A 15781-nucleotide genomic window follows, 5' to 3' on the forward strand; every position below is an offset into this window, starting at 1 on the left:
CCTGATAAGTTGCTGAAATGTTCTTGAAATTTTCTGATGGAATTCTTGGGATTTCTTGCATATGATATATCACCTGCAAACAGGGATAACTTGACTTCTATTCTACTGACTACACTCCAGGACAGGACCCACACTGAAGAAGTTTATCCAACTCACTTTATGAGTTAAGGAAGTAAAGGAGGAAAGAAGGAAGGAAGGAAGGAAGGAAGGAAGGAAGGAAGGAAGGAAGGAAGGAAGGAAGGAAGGAAGAAGTGAGTTAGGGTAGGTAGAAAGGTAGGAGAGTCTGGAAGGCGTAGGGGTGATATATATTCTCAAAACATTGCATGAAATTCTTGAAAATTTAAAAACGTTTTACGTTCTAAAAAGAATATTTCATCACTCCTGCAGCTGCTTCTTCAGTGTCCAAATTACCTTGATCAATGAGCCAATAAACCTCTTCTGCCATGAGAGCCATAGACTTCCTCTATCCTCCCATTAGACTTCCTGATACAAGAACTACCAAAGCAACCAGTGCCATAGCTGTCGACTGTAGGCAACTACTAGCAGAAAATCTTTAATAGCTGTTCCAGAAGAAATTTTACAGAAGGGCTTCCTAGAGACTTCATCCCGGACAGTATCAACACCCCAAAGAAGAAAAGCAGCACTGCCTGATCTAAGCACAAACTGTGGTACAGGCACCACACAAACCCATTCTTGACAACCTTGTAGGAATGTAGAAATTGCAGCAGGAGAGTTTCTTTGGCTATCCATAGCTCACAGAGCAGAGACAAGAAAACTCCACATACAAGGGAAGCTGGGCATCTTTAAGAGAAAAATGGGGCAAGTAAAACAGAGTAGAGCCCAACACAGGACTACAGAGACGAAGCAATAGACCAAGAGGCAAAATAACTTTCAAATGATCACACTTTCTTATATTTCTGCACTTCTCTTTATCCCATACAGCTATTAACTATCTGGAAGTGATTTCATTATTTTATGCCTTCACCCTGCTTTCTTCCTCATGAAAACAGGTATGTACTGTCTATGTACTATAGGAGGACAATGTAGCAGGTCAAGACTAATCCCTATTTCTCTTACCTTAACTGTTTTTGCTCTCACTTGTTCTTCCCTGCTGTTTTCCTTTCTGTCTCTTTTTCTAGACCAGCTCCTCTTACTGTGAACACTCCCAAAGACCAGACGCTAACCTGGCTTATGATATCTGGGTATCTTTACCTTCTCCTTTTAGTATACCACTAACCAAACTCCCACAAATCCCATCCCTTGTTTTTTTTTTTTTTTTTTTTGCCTCAGTAATTCTCACATCTCCTCTACTTCCCAGCCAGCAACTAGTACTAATTAATAGTCTCAATGAGATTGCTCCTTTTTCCTTTCTTTTTCTGTCCACTCATGCACACAATAACTAATATATCACTGTACACAGAACTATGAGGGTCATTTTACTTTGCTCCCTAAGATTGTTGTTTCAGGAAGTGTTCATGAACCCCAAAAGACCACCAAGTAGCTGTTTCCAATATAATCGTATTAGGAACTCTTTATTGTAAGTTCAGAGCCTGGATAGAGCTGCTCTCCCAGGAGTGCTGTCACTTCTAAGTTCACAGGTGAGACCACGACTTTTGCTCAAGTAACTGACCAAAGAGGTTCCCACAAGAAACCCACAAGATACAGAAACTGTGGACCAGCCAGTGACAGGATCCTTCCTGTTTCAATCAATGCCCTGGAACTAACCCTGTGACACAGCTCTCCATGCCCAAATACCACATGGAGAGAACTGGTCTCCCAGGAGTGCTAAAACATCTAAGATCACAGACTCACAGGCTCAGAGGAGGGAAAAGCTCCAGTCGGACACAGCAAGACCAATTAACACCAGAGATAACCAGATGGCAAAAGGTAAGCACAAGAACATAAGGAACAGGAACAAAGGCTATTTCTCATGGTCCTCTGCCCTACATCCCTATTCTAAGCAGAACTCAGAGAATGCCTATTGTTTTAAAAAAGTATTGACTTTTTAAAAAATTTTTCAATTAATTAATTTATTTTTATTTTTTTAATACCATTTGGGCATTAAAGGTAATCAAAGATAGAATAAAGTCTAATATCTCCACTTCCGTGCCTAGTCTGTCTTCTCTTCCTTTTGGGTCATTTTCTTACCTTTGTATATAAGGTCAAGTACTGAAAGGACACAGGCAACCCGCTTCGAAGCTTTCTTGCAGAAGTTCTCCCTCTGCCCCTTACTCCTTCCTTCCTAGAGACTTCCTTCCCCTCCCTGGCTGTTCAGAGAGGACCCAGTCTGGCTCTGGAATATCTTTAGCAACACACCCCCCACCCCCGCCCCCCAAAGAGCCACAAATGCCTGCTTGAGAATAGTCAAATGGCAAACTCCCTAGCCTCCCTGTTGCTAAGGCTGCCACTCTCACGGATAAAAGGCTAAGCACTTCCCAGGTGCTGCTGGCGCCTGTCCTTGGAAAAGAAGCAAAAAACCAACCATCCTTTGGAAGATTAGGGTCCCAAGTTTGGATCATGAAAGGAAAACAATCAGGGATCACAGGCAACTGTGGCTAGTCGTAACACACACTAGTTCCTGATAGCACCATAAAGTTACTCCTCAGTTCAGAAGAGTTTCCCTCAACCCCTGCTGCCTGAACAAACAATATCATGTTTGAAAAATGGCATGCTGGTCACCTCCCCCATCACCGTACCGTCCAAAGAATCCCTCACTACGCCAAGATAAAGAGCCAAGCCTTCCAGGCTCAAGGTCGCACTCCTGTCCTACGCAGTGGGAAGGTTTGTGATCCGAGTCTGACTCTTATTACTTAAAGAGACTCTTGTATCTTTACATCAGGCTGAGAAGTTCTTAGAGTTCTTAGGGGATCCCTCGGAATCATGGATACAATAGTACCTAAGTACTTCCTATAGTTGTTTCCCTCAGGGTTGCTTTGGCTGTTACACATTTGAACCACCCATGTAAAATTTATGTTTATGTTGTCCTGTTAGGGCAGTCTGTATTCTTGATACTGTATCTTTCCCTAAGGAAGCTACTTTTTGGACATGAAGACACTGCTCACAATACACTTAGCCTTCCCATATCAATCATTATTTGAGAAAATGTCCATAGCCTTGCCTTTGGCTCTTTCTGCTAGAGTCATTTCCTCAGTTCAGCTCCCATCTTGCTAAATGGTTCAACCTGGCATCCCTCTTCCCTGGGGCCTCAGATCTCTTGAGGATTAAGTGCAGCTTCGCTCACTGAGGCTAGACCAGGTAGTCCTCCACTCTGTATGTGCCAGGGACCTTGGACCAGCCTGTGTATGCTGCCTGGTTGGTGCCTTGGTCTCTGGAAGCTCCCAGGGCTTCGAGTTAGTTGAGACTAATGGTCCTATGGGGTTTCCATCCCCTTCAGCTCCTTCAATCCTTCTTCTAATTCAACCATAGGAGTGCCTGACTTCAGTTTAATGGTTGGAAGTAAGTATCTGCATCTTTCTCAGTCAGCTGCTGGTAGAGCCTCTCAGAGGACAGCCATGCTAGTCTCGTGTCTGTTACCACAATGTAACATCAGTAAAAGTGTCAGACCTTGGTGTCCCCCCATTAGATGGATCCCAAGTTTGACCTGTCAGTGCAATACCTTTTCTTCTGTCTCTTCTCCACTTTTGTCTCTGAAGTTCTTTTAGACAGGACCAAATCTGGGTGAGAAATTTTTCCTGTGGATTGGTAAACCCCTTCCCTCTACTTGAGACCCTGTCTATCTATTAGAAGTGGAATCTTTGAATTTCCTCTCCCCACTGTTGGGAATTATGGATAAGGTAACTACCCTTTGAGTCCTAAGAGTCTCACCTCCAAGGTCTCTGAGACTTTTTAGAGGGTCAGCCCACCCCCAAATGCCACATATTTCTATTCATTCTCCTGGCCCTCTGATGTTCTCTCCTGTTTCACTTCATACATGTTCCCTTTCTTCCCTTTCCTTCCTCCCACCCAGATCCCTCCCTCCCTCTACCTGCCATGATTATATTATCCCCCTTCTAAGTGGGATTGAAGCATTAAGTAATACTAATGCTGAATATAGTATTTTAAGTGTTTGAAGCCGAATGAATAATTTTTATTGTGGCTCTACTACAGTGAAATATTTTTTCCTTGATACCAAGGTTCATGTAACCCAGTCTGGCCACAACCTCAAGGATGACTTCAAATTCCTGATCCTCCTGCAACTACCTCTCAAGTATAGAGGATTATAGGCATGCACCATCACTTCTGGGTTAACATAGCACATTCTAGTGGGTGGCTCCAACGTGAATTAATACTAGGCTTGTATGTGATTAAGGAGAAACCACACTGATCACTATTTCAAATGATGAAATATTTTACTAATAAAGAAAAAACTTTACATGCCCCAGTACAGGGGAAGGCCAGGGTCAAGAAGTGGGAGTGGGTGGATAGGAAATCAGGGCCAGGGGAGGGTATAGGGGACTTTGGGGATAGCATTTGAAATGTAAATGAAGAAAATATCTAATAAAAAGTTGAGAAAAAAAAAGAAAAAGAAAAGAAAACAAGCCTAACATGTATATGCAACTGGTTGTAAGTTATCATTTACTGTGAATATATGTGTCTTCCAGTAGGTTCAATTTCTTCACTAAACATGTGGCAACCTGAGAAAATCCTTTCTTGTTCAATTGAGAAGCATCAACTTATGTAGAAAGAGCTATACCATCTCAGATAAAGCAGAGTTACCTGAATCTACAACTACTACCACTCTCTCTCTTGACTGACTCATAACAAGTCAATAAAATGTAATTTTATTTCTGTAAGCTTTGAAGATGTTCTAGTGTTTTTGGAAAAGGCAAAACATTCACTGAGAGATATTTGCTCCATGTTTGTTCCCTGTGATTCCTTACACAAAATCCCCCAAATTAACTTGGAGGTATTTTCTAGAATTCAAGTTTCCAAATATCTTGCTATAGGTTCAGATTCTTAATGGTGGGGAATATTCCTACCATCATTGTAGTAAACATTCTAGAATTATATTTTATATTCATCATTGAAAATGCCTTAACTCTGAATATCAAAGTATTCATTTGACCATAATCAACAGCTCCCCCAAGAAAGGATCCTTAATAATATTGAGATTATTTAACATTTTATTGATTAGAATATCTATGATTAAAACTCACAGTTTATGTAACATAAGACAAAAATAAAGAAAACAAGTATTCACATCACCCTCAAATCATTGAAAATAAAATCATTCAGTTCCTTGTTCTCATTGGAAATATTCTTCAATCTTCTGTATTCCACATAATGTATAATAGAAGACTTCATTTGTTGGTTAGGAATTTAAGGCCCTGGTTGAGAACATTCCACTTGATTGTATGAAGCACCATGAAACCATTATTTATAAATACAAATACCATGATACCTATATTTAAGTTTTTCCACTCTGTAAACAAAAAAGAAGAAAAAAGTAAATTTTTGAACAACCATTTTAATTTAATTGAGGAATAAGTCATTACTTTTTAATGAAAAGTCATTAACATGATTTGGTGTGGGTTGTCTTTGGTACCCTCTTTAAATGCAACTGGGCCTCTCCTACTCCCGGCACTTAAAAGGAGTCCTTTGTCCAAATTGGGAAAAGTCAATAAATTCTAATATACTCAATCCTGACATAGACTTGGGACCTCCCTATTGCAAAGGAGAAAAGAATTAGAAATTGTCTTATGTTTTCCTAGTAGAAAAAATACAATTTGAAACTAATTGAACACAAATTTTTATAGATGGAAGCGTTTGAGAGAGACAAAATGTGCAGTGAGTAAAAGTAGAGAGAATATGTGTGTGATTTTGATAGCATTAAGGACATAATATTTAAGCATATCCTAATTAATAAAAAGAGGATACAGTCGTCAGTGATGGAACACAGAAAGCGGGGTTGGAAGGAAGTGCCCTAGACTGCTCTGAACTTGATGGCTTGGGTCTCTCAACAAGTTGAACAGAAAAGAGAGATTGCTACAGAAGTCCCTCTGTAGTTTTAGAGCCAATTGTAATACATTTCAAAATTATGTACTTAAGTTTCTTGCTCAAGACTGGGAATTGCCATTAAGCACTTATCTTAGCTAGCTTCATGTGTCAACTAGACACAATAAAAAAACAGCTGATAGAGAAGTCTCAATTGTTAAAATGCACAAATCATATGGATCTATGAACACTTTAGGGAGGGGTGGTCTTGATTGTTATATGATGTATAAGGCCACAGCCCATTGTAGTTGGCTCAATTCCCTGGGAAACTGGTCCTAGGGTCTGTATGAAAGTTATCCTAACATGAATCCATGAGTGACCCAGCAAGCTATGTTCCTCCCTGGTTTCTGCTTCAAGGTCCTGCTTCATTTCCTGACTTGATTTTTCTCAATGATAGACTGCAACCTGTTAACTGAAGAATGTATCCTTTCTTTCGGTTATTTTCTTAGGATGATAATTGCTTTAGCAACAGATGAAACTGCAATAGTACCAATGCTTGAATTTACACCATTACATTGGGTAAGTCTACTGGATTCATCTCATAAAGATCAAATAAAATTAATTGATCGATGCTATGGAAGAATATTTAGTAGAGTCCTGCTAGTAAGTCAATACAAAAACTACTAAAGTCCAGAAGAACATCAAGAAAATTTACAAGTGGATGCTTGAGTTTTCTTTAGTGAAAGTGGATATGTTTTGGGTATGTCATGTTTGTGTTATCAGAATCAGGATTTTTTTCATCAGTTCTTGACAGTTTCCTCACTAATTTGAAAGAGTTAATATTAAATCATGTGTTCTTACACTTTTTCTATGCAGAAGTAACACTCATTGTAATATGTATTTCTATCATCTGCACAAACTGGGTTCTCAGCGATATTGGAGCACTCAGATTTACTCTTATACATGGTGCAATTTGGCTGTAAAACATAAAAAAAGACAACATAAAATATATCAGATAATGATCTTTGCTAGAAAATTTTACTTGATAAAACGATTCAATATTCAGTATTAAATAAAAATATTGACTTACTACAATTCTACTTAAACATGATATATTACTGCTATATTTTCATAAGTGTTATATTCTGAGACAATGTAAATAAGTGACTGTAGTGCCGTAATTAGGCAATTACTCTTCAACTTCACAATATACTCCAAAAAAGAACTATACTGCTCTGAACTGAAAAATATCATAAAATTTAATGATTTACTTGTAGTTCTATTATCCTTCTTAATATCTTTACTGTATATATTATAACACATATGAGTGCCTTTGCATATAATATATATGTATGTAGATATTATATATACATATATGTATATATGTATGTATATATTAATATAAATATACACAGAGATAAAATTTATTTTTGGCAATTTTTGTAAACATAGACAGTATTGTGGAATTCAGATAAATCTTGCTTTCAAATTTGTACATTACTTTTGTATTTTTTGAGAATGAAGATTCTTAACTTTTATATAATACTTCAGTGACCCACTTAATTAAAATTGATGTTTAATTAGAAATGGATTTTTTATTGCTTTTAGTCTTCTTTTCTAGGATAAAGCATTCTACTTTAAACATATTTTAAAACACAAAATGTAACTACGTACAATAAGGACTTTGTTCATTAATAGAACTTATGAATAATCAAATGTTCCACCTTGGCTATAACATTAAGTAGTCTTATATTGTTGACAAGACTACTGTTTAACCTTTGTGTACTAATAAAACAAATATTTTGGGTTATTTTAGTTGTTGCAACGTTGCCCTGTACATTTTGTTTGGTGACATTTCAAAGCAAAAAGGTTTTAAAAAATAAAATAAAATAAATAAATAAAATTTTCATATTAATCAGTATTCCTTTACCTCTTTAATAACATTCTCTGGACCTGCAAAGATATTCACTGAAAACACTGGAATGAGAAAAGAAAAAAAAATCAGGAAAAAAAGTGAGGTGTGATGATTTGGCTAGAAAGCCTGAAGTCCTGAGTTCAATATTCCAATTCTCTCATAGTGGAAAGAGAGAACCAACTCCCAAAAGTAGCTCTGTGACTTCAACATATGTACTGTGGCATATGTGAACACATACACACCTACAAATTATATAAATAAACAATATAAAATTGTTTAAAGAGAGAATCAATAGACTATGGGAGGAAGTATGCACAACACTTAGAAGTGACCTGTGGGACCGTGAAATGCAGCCTGTTTTCTGGTAGAGCTAGGATTAAACTCCGGAAACCCAACAGAATAATCTGCAAGGGACAGAAGGCTTTTTTTTTTTTTTTTTTTTTTTGCCATGCTCCCAGACACTAGGCTCCTGACATGAGGCCACAGCTCAATAATTCTGTGGCTATCAGTCTAGGTGGCTGTGTAGACTCCACCCCCACAGTTACCTGGCAACAGCCAGGTATGCTCCTCCCCACAGTTACCTGGCAACCACAAGATAGCCCAGGCCACTATAAAAGGGGCTGCTTGCTCCCTCCTAGCTCTCTTGCCTCTCTTACCATCTTGCTCTTACTCTTACTCTCACCCTTCCTTCTCCTCTCTGTATGTATGTATGTATGTATGTATGTATGTATGTATGTATGTATGTATGTATGTATGAATGGCCATGGCTGCCCTCTACTTCTCTACACTTCTCCATCTCTCTGCCTTTCTACAATAAATGCCTTAAAACCATGGACCATCTCTGCTCACTGGAACCTACAGTGCTAGAGCTATGGAGCAGGTTTTCCTCTAAAGAGCAGCAACTGCTGCAGACAAACCAACCTTCCCACTAAGCAAGCCCCCTGAGCTATCCAGACTGTCTCCTCCCTGCTGTAACCTGCCAGAGCTATCACAAAAGTCTCCCATACCCTCCCCCCCCCACTCCCCTACCCACCCACTCCTACTTTTTGGCCCTGGCTTTCCCCTGTACTGGGGCATATAAAGTTTGCATGACCAATGGGCCTCTCTTTCTAGTGATAGCCAAATAGGCCATCTTTTGATACACATGCAGCTAGAGACAAGAGCTCCGGGGTACTGGTTAGTTCATACTGTTGTTCCACCTATGGGGTTGCAGACCCTTTAGCTCCTTGGGTACTTTCTCTAGCTCCTCCATTGGAGGCCTTGTGATCCATCTAATAGCTGACTGTGAGCATCCACTTCTGTGTTTGCTAGGCCCCGGCATAGTCTCACAAGAGACAGCTATATCAAGGTCCTTTCAGCAAACTCTTGCTAGTGTATGCAATGATGTCAGTGTTTGGCGGCTGATTATGGGATGGATCCCTAGATATGGCAGTCTCTATATGGTCCATCCTTTCATCTCAGCTCCAAACTTTGTATCTGTAACTCTTTTCATGGGTGTTTTGTTCCCAATTCTAAGAAGGGGCAAAGTGTCCACACTATGGTCTTAGTTCTTCTTGAGTTTCATGTGTTTCGCAAATTGTATCTTATAACTTGGGTATTCTAAGTTTCTGGGCTAATATCCACTTAGCAGTGAGTACATATCATTTGAGTTCTTTTGTGATTGGGTTACCTCACTCAGGATGATGCCCTCCAGGTCCAACCACTTGCTTAGGAATTTCATAAATTTATCCTTTTTAACAGCTGAGTAGTACTCCATTGTGCAAATGTACCACATTTTCTATATCCATTCCTCTGTTGAGGGGCATCTGGGTTCTTTCCAGGTTCTGGCTATTATAAATAAGGCTGCTATGAACATAGTGGAGCATGTGTCCTTCTTACCAGTTGGGACATCTTCTGGATATATGCCCAGGAGAGGTGTTGCTGGATCCTCTGGTAGTACTATGTCCAATTTTCTGAGGAACCACCAGACTGATTTCCAGAGTGGTTGTACAAGCGTGCAATCCCACCAACAATGGAGGAGTGTTCCTCTTTCTCCACATCCTCGCCAGCGTCTGCTGTCACGTGAATTTTTTATCTTAGCCATTCTGACTGGTGTGAGATGGAATGTCAGGGTTGTTTTCATTTGCATTTCCCTGATGATTCAGGATGCTGAACATTTTTTCAGGTGCTTCTCAGCCATTCGGTATTCCTCAGGTGAGAATTCTTTGTTTAGCTCTGAGCCCCATTTTTAATGGGGTTATTTGATTTTCTGGAGTCCACCTTCTTGAGTTCTTTATATATATATTGGATATTAGTCCCCTATCTGATTTAGGATAGGTAAAGATCCTTTCCAACTCTGTTGGTGGCCTTTTTGTCTTATTGACAGGGTCTTTTGCCTTACAGAAGCTTTGCAGTTTTATGAGGTCCCATTTGTCAATTCTCGATCTTACAGCACAAGCCATTGCTGTTCTATTCATAAAATTTTTCCCCCTGTGACCATATCTTCAAGGCTTTTCCCCACTTTCTCCTCTATAAGTTTCAGTGTCTCTGGTTTTATGTAGAGTTCCTTGATCCACTTAGATTTGACCTTAGTACAAGGAGATAGGAATGGATCAATTCGCATTCTTCTACATGATAACCACCAGCTGTGCCAGGACCATTTGTTGAAAATGCTGTCTTTTTTCCACTGGATGGTTTTAGCTCCCTTGTCAAAGATCAAGTGACCATAAGTGTGTGGGTTCATTTCTGGGTCTTCAATTCTATTCCATTGGTCTACTTGTCTGTCACTATACCAGTACCATGCAGTTTTTTATCACAATTGCTCTGTAGTACAGCTTTAGGTCAGGCATGGTGATTCCACCAGAGGTTCTTTTATCCTTGAGAAGAGTTTTTGCTATCCTAGGTTTTTTTGTTATTCCTGATGAATTTGCAGATTGCTCTTTCTAATTCATTGAAGAATTGAGTTGGAATTTTGATGGGATTGCATTGAATCTGTAGATTGCTTTTGGCAAGATAGCCATTTTTACAATGTTGATCCTGCCAATCCATGAGCATGGGAGATCTTTCCATCTTCTGAGATCTTCTTTAATTTCTTTCTAGAGACTTGAAGTTCTTATCATACAGATCTTTCATTTCCTTAGAGTCACGCCAAGGTGTTTTATATTATTTGTGACTATTGAGAAGGGTGTTGTTTCCCTAATTTCTTTCTCAGCCCGTTTATTCTTTGTGTAGAGAAAGGCCATTGACTTGTTTGAGTTAATCTTATATCCAGCTACTTCACCAAAGCTGTTTATCAGGTTTAGGAGTTCTCTGGTGCAATTTTTAGGGTCACGTATATATACTATCATATCATCTGCAAAAAGTGATATTTTGACTTCTTCCTTTCCAGTTTGTATCCCCTTGATCTCCTTTTGTTTTCTAATTGTTTTGGCTAGGACTTCAAGTACAATATTGAATAGGTAGGGAGAAAGTGGGCAGCCTTGTCTAGTCCCTGATTTTAGTGGGATTGCTTCCAGCTTCTCATCATTTACTTTGATGTTGGCTACTGGTTTGCTGTAGATTGCTTTTATCATGTTTAGGTATGGGCCTTGTATTCCTGATCTTTCCAAGACTTTTATCATGAATTCATGTTGATTTTTGTCAAATGCTTTCTCTGCATCTAACGAGATCATCATGTGGTTTTTGTCTTTGAGTTTGTTTATGTAATGGATTATGTTGATGGATTTCTGTATATTAAACCATTCCTGCATCCCTGGAATAAAACCTACTTGGTCAGGATGGATGATTGTTCTAATGTGTTCCAGTTCTACAAAACTATTCCACAAAATAGAAGTAGAAGGTACTCTACCCAACTCATTCTATGAAGCCACAATTACTCTGATACCTAAACCACAGAAAGATCCAACAAAGATAGTGAACTTCAGACCAATTTCCCTTATGAATATCACTAACCGAATCCAAGAACACATTAAAACAATCATCCATCCTGACCAAGCAGTAATACTTTCAATGTTCCATCCACCAACTGTCTTTTAAAGCTTGGTTATGGTAGTTAGTACTATTTCATTTGGATATGATAGCATTAGTAAAGGAAAGAACACAGTTCTGTTTTGTTTTCAAATTTCTATGCAACTATGTGTATATGCATTTGTGTGCTTCTGGATAATAGATAAAATTTTGGGTGTTATTTCTCAAATGCCATACAACTTTTCTGTGTGTTGGGGTGTGTTTGTAAAACTCAAGCCTGAAATTCCACCAAATAGGGTAGTATAGCAGGCCAGTGAGAGACAGGAATCATTGCATTTCTACTTGGCCTGAACTAGGATGACAGACTAACAACATTATCATAATTTAGGAATGGAAATTGGAGCCTTGTGTTTGCAAAGCCAGCACCTTATTGATTGAAAATTTTCCAAACCAACCACTGAAAGGATTTCTAAAAGTTTATGCATACATGGACACTTTGTTGAATAAATCCCAAGTATTTTTTACAGCATTCTCATGGTTTTCAAATACTGACTATATGCGAAAATAACAAAAAGACTGTGTCCTAGTTGTCAGTAGTTACAGTTATGATTTTTTTTCATGGTATAAGGACCAGGAACTTCTATAACAATGGTCAACAAGTAACAGAAGGCATCTTTAAAAAAAAAAAAAAAACGCTCTAGTTCTCACACTAAATAAAGTAGATATGTGTCCAATAATTTGTTTAAATTAATGTCAAAACTTAATTGGAAGTGATTATTTATGAAAATGATCCATTATAAATCAATTGATTCACCTCATAGAAAGTAATGCATGAAAATTAAAACATTAATATAGTGAAGAGAATATCTTCAGAGTATCTAATACCTCGCAATTACTTTTTTTCACATTCAGAATATATATGTGGAAGAAAATCAGTGAGCTCTCTCTTTACAGAGAACTTAACCTTAGAAGATTTAGTTTAAAAACTATAAAGGAGATTGGGTCATGGAACACCGGGGTTGGGAAGTACTGCTACTTCCTGCTCATTACATTTATCCACTACCTGAGCTGCAACATGGAGAATCAATCTGTATAATAATGGCAACAACAATATCAAAAGTCCACTACATGTTTCTTTTTCATTTACCATTTTAAGAGCCTTCCTCTGACTACATTATCTCAGCTGACTTTAACTTCTCACGCTCAAACAATCCTCATGGCTCAGTCTTATAAGTAGCTGGCATTATGGTGACAGAACCCTGTGATATTTATAACACCCATTCTAATTCAATTCCCATCCTCAAGCTCTCTAAGAATGAATAGAGGAAATTAACAATATAATTTTCAAGGACTTTTGTAACAAGCTTTATTTCACTTAACTTCACAAATTTACTATTCCCAACATCCATCCATTCTTAAATTGCAGTGGATGCTCGAATAATTCCTTTTTCAAATCTCATAGTAGCATAACAGAAAATTTTACTCACCAGAATAAGGAAGAAGCACCAAAGTCAGAATAAAAAGAAATTTGATCCATGTTGAGGACATTTTATCAAATCTGTGGAATAAATATTTAAAACCATTTATAACACATTTCCAGCAAAAGCCCCTTGTCGATAAATGAAATACTCTATGCCTTTTCCCAATGTTGCTAACTCTGCTAAACTGTTCCCTTGTTCTTCCTTGAATCCTCAAAATCAGCAAGACACAGAATTCTGAGCACAGAATGACTTAGAGAATTGCAATACTCATTGCACATCTAATAACTTACTTATTTTCCCAACCCTTGCCTTATCCAGGGGGCATCCAGCTTTTTTGAAGGAAATATCCATAATGGAATCTTAGATTTTTCTTTTAAAAATCAGAAATAGTTCCTTTACAAATAAAGGACATGGGAAAATCCTTATGGCAATTCTATACTGTAGAGTAACCTCAGAGTGACTCTACCCACCTACCTGAAAACAAAAATAAAGAAATATCACTACCTCTGTGCTTACTGCTCGTTCTGATTCTTTTGCCTCCTCAAACATGATCATCAATTTCTAGAGCCTTTTTTATATCCTCTTCCTTATAAATGTGACTGGAGGTAATGCAAATAGCCAAGGACAGATAAAGCATGGTTATTTTGTGTTCTTACTCGGGGCTGCAATGTACCGATGCATGAGACATATCAACACAAGTCCTGAAAACTTCTGTTGATATAGGACAATTTGAAACTTATCTGAATTTATCTGGAACTATGAGAAAGGATAAGGCAATGAATAGTAAGAAACCTTGCGATGCAGAACATATCCAGGCACTTGGATGACAACTACCTAGAAAATGGATTCAGAAGGCTGCCATACTTGGTAATCTGCAATGCCAGACACACTAGGTTTAATAGGCCATTTGGTGTTCATCATATGTTTTGTTTCGGGTGCCTATAGAGTCACACAGAGTTACATACACTTAGAGTGCTACAGTAACCACCCTAAACAGTTTTCCAACTAGAACATTTGTACATCTATAGCACAAATTTAGGATCAGAAGTAGACATCAAGCAGGAATAGTCTCCATCTGAGAAATTCTTCCTAGAGTCATGTTCCACCACCAAGGTTCTATGTTTATTCTCATGCAAGCATGGGTTTTGGTATGTTTGAAAAGCTCTCAAAACGAATTCTGGGGGGGAAAGTATGGAATTGTGGTTAAAAGTCAGCAGCAGGGTGCAAATCATGTAATGATTGAAGGATGATTGGGAGATAAGTCTAGTCCACCATGGAGAAAGTCCTAAGATATATTCTAATAGTTTAATCCACCTCTTAAGGTGGAGTAGTAGACTCTTTGGGATTTGAAGTACAAATTCATTGAAGAGTTTTAGTTAAAACTCTTCAGAGTCTGAAATTTTGAAAGAGCACCGCACTTCAAATATTATCTGTGACCAATCGACTTTTTAACATCAAAAGGGGGAGGAATAATTGATATTTCAATTTTCTTGTTTATTTTTAGAATTTTAAGATACTCCATACATGTATGGAGTATCTTAAAATTCTAAAAATAAACAAGAAATTATATTTTATATATTATATTTTTATATTATATATATTATATTTTCCCTTTATTTTAACATGGCTTTTAAAAAATATCATTAAGAGGCCAGGCATGGTGTGGTGGCGCACGACTTTAATCCCACCACTCAGGAGGCAGAGGCAGGCAGATTTCTGAGTTCAAGGCCAGCCTGGTCTACAAAGTGAGTTCCAGGACAGCCAGTGCTACACAGAGAAACCCTGTCTCGATATATATATATATATATATATATATATATATATATATATATATACATATATTATTATTATTATTATTATTATTAAAATTTCTCTATTAGTGATTTTAACTACTTACATTTCAAATGTTGTCCCTTTTCCAAGTCTCCTCTCTGCAACCTCTCCCCAAAGCATTCCCCATTCCCTTTACCTCTAAGTAGATGTTCCCTCACCCAACCATCCAATCCTGCTTCACCGCTCTATCATCCCCCTATGCAGGGGCATCAAGCCTCCATAGAATCAAGGTTCCCCCCTCCCATTGATGCAAGGTAAGGCAACCTTCTGCTACATATATAGGTGGAGCCATGAATACATCCATACCTTGGATTGGTGTTTTAGTCCCTGAGTGCTCTGGGGGTTCAGTTAGTTGATATTGTTGTTCTTCCTCTTGGGTTGCAATCCCCTTCAGCTTCATGAAATTTGCAAGCAAAAGGATGGAAATAGAAAATATAATACTGAGTGAAGTAACACAGAAACAAAAGTATATGCATGGTATGTATTTACTGATAAGTAGATATTAGCCCAAAAGCTTAAAATACCCATGATGCAACTCATAGACCATATGAGGCTTAACAAGAAGGAAGACCAAAGTGTGGATGCTTCAAACCCACTTAGAAGGGTGAAACAAAAAAAGCATGGGGAGTAGAGAGAGGGAGGAACCTGTGAGGGAGAGAGGATGGTGGTAAAA

The 15781-nt window shown here is 38.1% G+C and overlaps 1 protein-coding gene across 2 annotated transcripts; it reads right to left on the bottom strand.

Annotated features, from left to right (window-relative positions):
* Window positions 1-5107: 5107 nt before the first annotated feature.
* Spinkl (serine protease inhibitor, Kazal type-like) lies at window positions 5108-15457 on the bottom strand. 2 transcript variants are annotated; one of them, NM_183123.2, is made up of 5 exons: window positions 13780-13823; window positions 13282-13352; window positions 7865-7911; window positions 6796-6911; window positions 5108-5422 (listed from the first exon to the last, which is right to left on the bottom strand). In NM_183123.2, the coding sequence occupies exons 2-5, from the start codon at window positions 13340-13342 to the stop codon at window positions 5374-5376; spliced, it is 273 nt and encodes a 90-aa protein (NP_898946.1). In that variant the 5' UTR covers window positions 13343-13352; window positions 13780-13823; the 3' UTR covers window positions 5108-5373. The 2 variants fall into 2 exon arrangements, with proteins under 2 accessions (NP_898946.1, XP_006526415.1); XM_006526352.4 differs by lacking the exon at window positions 13780-13823 and adding an exon at window positions 15415-15457 and having other exon boundaries at window positions 5113-5422.
* Window positions 15458-15781: the final 324 nt, after the last annotated feature.

Source organism: Mus musculus, chromosome 18, assembly GCF_000001635.26.
Source record: "Mus musculus strain C57BL/6J chromosome 18, GRCm38.p6 C57BL/6J".
Taxonomy (NCBI): domain Eukaryota; kingdom Metazoa; phylum Chordata; class Mammalia; order Rodentia; family Muridae; genus Mus; species Mus musculus.

Excerpts from the sequence above, each read along its gene's own strand:
- Spinkl (NM_183123.2), bottom strand. The coding sequence starts at position 13,342 with ATGTCCTCAACATGGATCAAATTTCTTTTTATTCTGACTTTGGTGCTT. Across the intron at positions 7,912-13,281 it reads GGTGCTTCTTCCTTATTCTG|TGTTTTCAGTGAATATCTTT; the intron begins GTGAGTAAAATT and ends TTCTCATTCCAG. Across the intron at positions 6,912-7,864 it reads CAGAGAATGTTATTAAAGAG|CCAAATTGCACCATGTATAA; the intron begins GTAAAGGAATAC and ends TATGTTTTACAG.